Raw genomic sequence first — 9,331 nt, 5'->3', positions numbered from 1 at the left:
GAAAAAACCCACTAATTCCAGCTGCATTTTGAGAAGAAAAGAAGTTTTAACTGCTTTGGAATTAAGGTTTGATTTGAGATCTGTTCTCTAAACACACTATTTTTTGTCCTACATCAGCAAACTAAGCCAGTGATTTAAAGGGTATGTTATGCGGTCTTTTGGAAGCATATACAAGATCAATCTGTGTACACTGCATGCCAGTCAGACATCACCATTATGGGGGCTCTGGTGTGCAGCAGTTTGTAGTCTTACATTTTTTGCCCTAATCAGTATCAGATAATTATCTTTGTATGATCCACATTTTCACTGGAGTGCACTTCTTGTCTAGCCAAGACATTCAGTGAAAATATTAATAACACTGTTGCTGACGTGAATCCATGAGAAGTTATTCTGTTAGCCCAGTTTGCCATATAGTTCTTCTTTTAGCACAGTCTATATTATTTTTCTTTGAATAGTTCATTATCCATATTACAATTTATTCACATTTCTCCATCTTATAATTTCTCATGTGATACTGAAAAAAAGTGCTTCAACATCACCTAGGTTTATTTAATCAAGTATTTGATCCAATACATTTCCTTTGCTCTGGGTAGCTGATTATTTTATACAAGAACCAGTGGGTTAGTAAGTCACTTTGTGTTTTTGTCTGCTTTTTATTTCAATTGTTTTCAACATAGATTTTGAATGATATGCATATAGTAGAGAAGTTCATTTTTATACACATTTAATGTGAATTTCTGGTTTTTAACTAAGCATATAAGACACGAGGAATTTATTTGTACAACTTCTTTTGGATACCAAAAGAAATAAGCTTATCTGAGTATGGAATGGATTAATACAAAAAAGGGGGTATGATATAAAACTAAGCAGACCATAGGGAAGGACTGTGTCAACCAAAATTGCCAGACATTTATTTAGTTATTCATTTAGCAATGTTTGGAGAGGGGGGAAAAAAAAACACACCTGCATGTTGCAAGAGGTTTGGGCGAAGTGACTACTGAATTCAGAGTATAAATACTTTGCAAGGTCAGTCCCTGGCGCATTTAGCAAGTAAAACAGAAGTGGAAATAACACAAAGTAATGAAGAGAAGTAGGCTACGATACTAAATGTGTTTGCTGAGTTTCTGAATCTCTAGGATGTTGTTCGTAGGCTATACAGCTCTGCTCTTATGCTGGATGTACTGTACAGCAGAAAGAGGTAAGCTTTAATGTGCAAAAAAACCCCAACCCTGCTTCAAGTGTATTTTAAGATGGTAACTAAAATAATACGTAAATAAAACGTTTGCATTGTAGCCTATTTAAATGAATTTCTGACAACAATAATTGAGATTTCTTCTGGCAGTGTTTAGCACCTTTAGTATTTGGTATACTGTTATAGATATTATTTCTCCTATTTATTTGGATAACTGCTGCTATTATTAATCAGTTACACAACATTTTTAATGGTTAGTATCCCTATAAACTAGACAACACATTTGTTATTAATTATGTTTGTTAATTTTTCTAACATCTAAAACCTGTAAATAGCTGGTAGATTAAAATAGAAAATATTCAGTCAATGTGCATTCCTTTCTGTCTGGAATAATCTATGAGATAATCTGAGAAAGAGGAATGATTACTAAATTGACTGCAAAACTAGCAAAATGTTTTGACTGACAGACTTTTAAATCTATTAGAGTTAAATGTATACAGGTATGCTTTTGTAGATGTTTGAACAGCTAGCTAGTATTCTGGATATCTTTTCAGGAGCCTCTGATATTTTCTGCTTCTCTATGCAGTTTATTTTTCTGGATATTGTGTTTATATTGTTTAATGTATGTTTAGTAATTGAATTGTTTTGCTTTCTGTCTGGGTTTCATTATATAGATTGCTGCAGAAAGCGTGCTATGTGTTTTTGAGCTAGTGTGTCTTTCCTCGGCTCAGGTTGGTTTTAATTTTAGGTGAAGATTATGAAGACCGTATTAATCAAAACAATCTGATGGATTTTACTTTGAAAATTTGAAAAATCAGGACATTAATGAAATGTATTATCTTTTTATGTACACTTACAATAAGTACTGCTCCAAAGCAACTACTAAAGTCTAATTAGTTTGCAAAGGAGTCCAGAAAACTCCTGGGTTTTGAAAAGAAAGTTTGCCTGAATTTCTACTTCCTTTTCACAATGCTTTCTTTAGATCAGAGAGATTGCAAAGGAATGTGAATGTAGCAATATTTGATTTATCCATGACAACTTTTCCATGGGTCATACAGGGTTCTTAGTTCAAACTTCATATTGAAAGCCTGTGCGAGTTGTTTAGGAGCTGGTTTTTTGCATAAGGGCTGAAAAATTCTTCTACCTGAATTAGTAGTTTGTGCTTCGCTTTATGGAAGTTGCTACCAGCATAATGACGGCAAGAAAACAGCTTGAGCTATTTCTAACTGAGGTCATGTCACATATAAATACTAAATGATTAATTCCAGCTCTCCTGGTCTCTCAGTAAAGCACTTGAAGGTATGCATTTAGTGCACGCTTTCTAATATAAAAATAAAACCCTCCCAGTTTTGGTGAGTGCATGACGTAATTAATATAGTTTTGAAGTACATCCTGTCAACAGATTTCTTCTTCTCAAGCTACTAAGAAACTCTATTAAAAAAAAGAATAATTAGCTGTAGTCAGAAATAAATATACATACTATGACAGTTGATACGGTAACACGTAGTTTGACATCAGGGTAAGAGGGGTAAAGAACAATCAGAGAGTTGAAATAAAACCCAGAAAGAAGCATGTCTTAGCAATGATGAAGAGACTATTAGGAGATTATCTTTCATGCTTTTTTTTTTTTTTAATGTAAACAAGGAAGAGTTAAGAGGCCCTATTCTGCACAACAGATAGTAAAAATATAGTAGAACTCAGAAGTAAGGGAGGAATAGAGCAGAGAAGCTCTCTCTGTACTAAATTTTTTAAATCGCAGAATTCGGAGTGTGCTTTCTCAGCTTGCAAACTGAAAGCAGTAATTTTAACAATGACAATATATGATTTTACATTATAAATACGTAGAATTAGAAAAATTCCTTTTCTTACCATTACAAAAAACTTTTTTGGGTAAACAAAGCATTTTTAACACATTTGAACAACAGAACTAGCTAGAGGAGTCTTGTTCATTTCACTTAGTCCTGCATTTTGCAAAAACGTTAAAAAGTGAATGTTCCAAGCAAGGCAGAAGTGAGCACAGGGGCGTACCCTCTTGTGGACAGAAGCAGTAGTTTTTACTCCGATGTAGTCAGTCGTAGGAGGGAGTATACTTCAAAAGTAATTGGAAAAAATGTGGACGTGTGGGCATACTCTTCCTGCAGCACTTCAGCAATATCGTCAAAGCTTGTCTGCTTCTTCTGGCTACTTAAGACAGCCAAAATAAAGTTATTAGATCTCACAATTAACATCCTTTTCTTTATATTTTCAAAATGCCATAGCTACAGAACTTAAAATTATTCAGTTTTTTTCTTGTAACAAATGTTTTTCCTGATTTTTAAACAATTTTCTGAATTTATGACTCTAATTTGGTAGATATTCCACTGACTGAAAGAAAAAAAGTGAGTGTTCAAGGGCGTGTCTTAGCACAGCTAAAGTAAAATTCACTTTCCACACTTTAATATGGAAGAATGAGTGTTTAATCTGCTCACCTTGTACTAAAAATCACAGCTGCTTAATCTGTGGTTATGATCTCCACAGTTGGGTTCAGCAAGCCATAATTCCACATCCCTCACGTGAGGAAAGATCCTGAATGTTTTTCCTTTAGTCCCACTTTCAGGGAGCACCTGGACAATCGTAGGAAAGCTCCAGTGAGAGCATTGCTGCTTGCTCAAACCTGTGGTCTTACCACTAAACTGGTGAGAGGACTTTTGTGCCAGCTCTCTGTTCAGTAATGGATCTACTCACCAAGAAATTTCCTTCCCTAGTGGACATTTCTTCTCTCATTTATTTTCTATACAGAGGTTTCATTTCTTTTCCAGGGCTTTCTTTCTCAGAGGTTGTTTCATTTATTCTTAATGAATTCTCACCTTTTATGTTCAGATATAAAACAGATTCTATTGCATCTGATTATCTAGACTGTTCAGACTCTGTTACTCTTGGTAAAGCTTCAGTCTTTAAAATAAGTACATTTCTGTCACCCAAGCACAGAGAATGAGTCACTGAAATTAGGTCAATTATTATTTAAAAAAAAAAAAAATTCTTAAGAAAGATCATTTAGTCTTTCATTAACAGCTTCCCAACATTTGTTTCTTTCCCTTTTACTCTGATTTTTGTCATTCTCAAGCCATTGAGGAACTTCTTAATAAAACTAATTCAGGCTCATTTCTTTAACTTCATATGGGCTTGGCTGTACATTTCATGGATGCTGAAGAAGGCCGTTCCCTTTTGGGGAAGGACTGTATAATATTGAGCTAATAAAAAATCACAGACAATATCATCCGCCCCCCAGACTGAGTCAAAATGCTTTGAAACTAACAAATTTCAAAGTGAATACCCAGAATTAGTTACATTGTCTAATAAGTAACTTGTCATAAGAAGTAATCTCATGGACAGGAGGAATTAAGTTTTGGAGTGTCAGGTGATCTCAGCCTGGAGAGAAAGTTTAAGCAATGTAAAGGTGAGGGGAGATTTGACAGAACTTGATCAAGTGACACATGAACTTAATGTCAGTAAGGAAGATGGTGGCTGCAGAATAAAACAAGTTTGAAAGGAAACTCTACAGAGTGCATAGCGTTGCTCTCTGTGGTAATAAAAGGACAGGGTTGGTGGAGCTACTGCAGATGGAAGGGTGAGAGATGCCTGTGGTTAGAACCAGGGCACTAATCTTATCTCAGTCTTTGTAACTAAAATCTATTTCGTGAATTATGACTGTCCTGTGTGGTTCTTGACACTTGCTTGAGTATTCTTATGTCCTTCTAAATGTCTGTTCATATTCCTACAAAATGTGGATTTCTGGCAGTTTCCTGTTCTGTGATGACTAAGTAGAAAACATATGCTCGCTTGGTCACAAATGTCCCTATGATTTCTTGCTACGTTTTCTATTGTAAAATTATTTTGGCATTTGTAGCATGTGCTTCAGTCACCAATATTTTTATTTACAATTTTTAGCTTGTAAAGAACCTCCTCCTAGGAGGGTTAAAGAAGTGCCTACTGAAAGATGGGACAATCCTCCCTATCCACATGGTACTCAAGTAACATACAGATGTCGGCCTGGATATATAAAACTTGGACGAATTGTGTTTGAGTGTGCTGAGGGAGCATGGAAGCAACACCTCCCAGTGACAGAATGCAGAAGTAAGTATTTATGCAAAATATGTGCAAACATTTGACCTGACAGATTACATTCCTTGCCAGTGATGTGAATGTGAAATTACTGTTGTATCTTTATCTGTAACTTACTTATTTCAGCGTCTTTTAAAATATCATCCTAAAAAGTACATATGCATAAGGAAAGATTTTTGGAAGTTCCTTTTCTCCAGATCAAAGGATTATTGGTTTTTTTCTTTACAGGAGATGATCTTACTCTAGGCCAGCCTTATTAACCAGAATTATGTTATTAAGTTATTAGGAGCTTGCTTCCAAAATTTTAGAAAAAGGCTAGTGCAGATGAAATTTACAGTCTGAAGACAATAAAGCACTAACCTAGCTTCTGAACACAAGTCAAGAGACAGTATTGTCTTCTCTTCAGTTTATTCAACTATTTCTATGAAAGATATCATTTCTTGGAAGTGGGAAGCTATTTTTTGCACCCTTCTCTTTTAATCTGTGAGGGAAAATTCATTATTAGGCTGAGAGATGCTATTTATTATCTCTAGTAAACTGTGTTAAGACTTAGAACTATCTCACACCTTCATACAGAATTCATTAGTGAAGAAATTGAAGTTTATTACTGTTAGTCAGCAGATACCTGTTTACTGTAATAAATGAGCTTTAAACACAAAGATGTTTTAGACACACGTTTTTTTTTCTTTCATAACTAACATACAAGCTTTTTACTAGTAGAATATAAATGTTTGGTTTGATAACATAAAATTAAGTCCCAAGTGTCATTCAAACAGAAATGAATACAAATCATGAGTAAAAAAATGTAGTAATAAAGTTGTTACTAGTTTCTTTTACATTTTTTATTTAGTCGTCATCTCGGTTTTTATATGTATTTGTATAACTACTCAGTGAACACAGATCTTTCGAATTATACAAAATCTGGTGTTGCTTTTTAGTAACATATTTTAGTAAATACTGCCACCCAGTGAATAGATGCTGGCACTGGCAAGGTGCAGGTGGAAAGAGCAGCAGGATGGTCTGCCACAAGTTAGGTGATCATATTCCCTTGTCAGAATAGGCCACACCGGACAGCAAAATTGGTCATGAGGCAGTCCGTTTTCTCTGAATCACACTGGAGCCATCTTAGGGCCTGCTCAAACAACTCTTCCTGGGAAAAAATAAGGATGTTGGTACACTCCAAGAAGTTAAATTCCCTAGTTCACCAGGGTCCAGGGAAGATTTCTTTTCAGGAGGCCTAATAGGTTTTAACTATGCTGTTTATTTTGCAGTCCATACTGTAAGATGAGAAGTGGATGAATGAGAGGGATGGTGTGTTCATTTTTACAATTCTTTGGGGAATCCAGGGCAAATAGATAGGGCCGGACCAAAAGAAAAGTCCTGTGGGGAGCTTTGAGCAGGACAGACTGAGGACGAAAAGACTCCTGTGGCCTTAGATCATCCCTCTTTACTTGGCACAATCTCCATCAGACAGAGGAAATTTCATTTCCAGTCATGGATGGATTCTGTAGTGGAAACTTTAGACCAGTTTATGTCACAGGTTGTATGAAAAGCTGAAATTACATCCTGCCATTAAATTTGTCAAAAAACTTAAGATGAACTCAACCTTTTTAAAGGAATAAAACTTGCTAATTTACTATTTAATTAAAAAAAAAAAAATCAGCAGATCCTTACTCCAATATGTTCTCATTGAATATAGTGGTTAAAGTGTGGGGAAGATTAATCAAGCTAATGCTGAGCCTTTCTGAATTTTTGAAAGGCCCATACTTGCTATTAATTACTAGAAGAGTGCTATCTTTCACACTTTCACGTTCCTATGTATGGTGTAAGTAATTATTTTTTCTTCCTTTTTTTACCAGATAAGCCCTGTGGACATCCTGGAGATACTGAGTTTGGTTCCTTTGAACTTACTAGTGGAAGTGAATTTGTATTTGGTGCCAGAGTTGAGTACAGATGTAATGATGGGTAATACTGGTTTTATTCAATATATGGGAGTTAACATGAGGTGTTAATGTTAAAAGAAGTGTCAGTTATGGATGCAGCTGCACCTTACTAATATTTCATGCTTGATTATTGTTTAATTTAAATTTCTGCAATTACAGTAAAACTGAAGATAACTCTTTCTCATGTCTGGTGCTGTTGGAGCAGCTGAACTCATGCACCTGAAGCTGTCATCCAAAGTATCTGAAATACGTAAGGGTGTAGCTAACTTGATATCATGGCTGTCTGAGTAGAAAACAAAAATAGTGATCTGTCTGTAAAGCTGCCTCATGACTCCACCAGCCAGCCAGTTCAGACAGAAATGCAGCTATGTCTGCTGGAATCAGTACTCTCAGTAGACAGTCATGATGCAGTTACGTTAGCAAAGTCATTAGGCCATACAACAGAGTCTCCTATTCAGAACCACAACTCATCAGTCCTGCTTAAATCGTTTCTGTGCATTATGAAGTAAAATGTATTGTAAACATGTTTGAGAGAGACATTTCTGGTAGGCTCACTAACATGTCCTCACTGACTACTTGGAACAAATTCTTCTCTCTTCCTCCTCTATTTGTCTTCTTCAATGAAAACTGCAGCAAGGCGAATACATAGTATTATGTTTCATTAAGTAAGCCTATGACTGGATGCTTTCCTCTTGAAATGCAAATCAGGTATAAGCATGGTACAGTGATTTAGCCATGCTTTTGCAGTCTTTATATTGCTGGAATCTGTAAGTCTGAGTTCCACAAAAAGAGTTCTAAAATCAGTATTCTCCTTAATCCTGTAAATTCAGACAGTTCACTGTCACTTTAGACTAGCTGTACTTCCTCTGACTACATTTCAGACAAAGCAGAAGCCATGGCATTGTGGCCATGTTGCCCTCAAACCTAAAATAGTACTAGCTCATCAAAGCATGAGATACATATGGTTTGGATTAAGTCCTATTTTGATGCTGTCATATGACTTTCAGTCATACTAGAACATGCTAGAACATGTGAAACCTACTTCCTTTGCTTCACAAACAGCAGCACTGCTGTTTGTCACATAATGAGACTGTATTTTAGCATTGTTTACTTTTTATTCGGTAAGATACCAGATGCTCAGCCAAAGAAATTACCGTGAGTGTCAGGCAGATGGATGGAGCAATGACATCCCTCACTGTGAAGGTAAATGGAGTGTGACATTTAATTCTTTATCAAACTGTCTTTTTATCTGTCCAATACTATCTAGAGCTAGTCTGTGATCTATTAGTATTCATTCACATATGTTTAAATTCAAGTTACGCAGCAGTGAAACTCTTACAATGACTGCTCAGCCATTTTAGTCCAATAAGCACTCAAGCTTTTATTAAAAAGCATTCACAAAATGGAGTCTCGCCACCCCCAGACTGGCTTAAAGCTCTGCCTCACCTAAAGGCCCTGATAGAGTAGATGACTGCAAAACATGGTTACAAAAGACAGCTGAGATGAGGCATTTCAGATGTATATGAAAGCACGTGTTTTTTTAGCTAGTTTCCTCCTCCACCTTTGTGGATATCTTAGCCATTAAGAGTTTGTTATAAGTTCTCCCTATTAGCATACTGTGGAAGAGCTTCAGTAAGTAAGAATGAGAGCAAGAGAGACCCAGACCTCAAGACTTAATAGGCTGGATGGCTCAGATGATACTTCCCTGATCTTGGAAACCTTTTCACCAGTTTGAAACCTATATGATTATGCAAATAAGCTTCCTTTCTTCCCAAAGATAATTTTTAACTATTTTTTTAATCTATCTTAACATGTGTGCACCAGTGAAGTTTCTCTTTAGGTTATGATGTGTCACATTGAGTTTACTGGATTTTGAGTGTCCTCAATTTTAGGCATACAAGTCTCTATCTGCACAGTATAGAGGCATGGTTTCCAACGTTTTTTGTCACATGTCACCAAGATACTGCAATTTCAAAGTCCTCATAAGATTGTTCTTTTATGATTGAGGAGTTTTCATTAGGCTGAAATATGATTGTCTATGAACGAAAGTATTTGTATAATGTCCGAATTGTGAGGAACCTAGAAGATAGAATGT

General features: G+C 35.8%; 1 protein-coding gene across 3 annotated transcripts in view; it reads left to right on the top strand.

The window, feature by feature from the left end:
- The first annotated feature begins 1,055 nt into the window (after positions 1-1,055).
- The window catches only part of CFH (complement factor H), a 36,590-nt gene continuing 28,314 nt past the window's right edge, over positions 1,056-9,331 (top strand). For 2 of the 3 annotated variants that reach the window (XM_075422330.1, XM_075422329.1), the window contains exons 1-4: positions 1,056-1,198; positions 5,120-5,305; positions 7,153-7,258; positions 8,363-8,439. In XM_075422330.1, the coding sequence (XP_075278445.1) occupies positions 1,138-1,198; positions 5,120-5,305; positions 7,153-7,258; positions 8,363-8,439 (430 nt within the window). In that variant the 5' untranslated portion in view covers positions 1,056-1,137. Of the gene's footprint in view, positions 1,199-5,119; positions 5,306-7,152; positions 7,259-8,362; positions 8,440-9,331 lie in introns of those variants that run through there. The other variant, XM_075422331.1, reaches the window with a different exon arrangement.

The sequence above is a fragment of the Opisthocomus hoazin genome, chromosome 6 (assembly GCF_030867145.1).
Source record: "Opisthocomus hoazin isolate bOpiHoa1 chromosome 6, bOpiHoa1.hap1, whole genome shotgun sequence".
Lineage (NCBI taxonomy): Eukaryota > Metazoa > Chordata > Aves > Opisthocomiformes > Opisthocomidae > Opisthocomus > Opisthocomus hoazin.
This window is presented reverse-complemented; position numbering and strand designations above follow the sequence as displayed.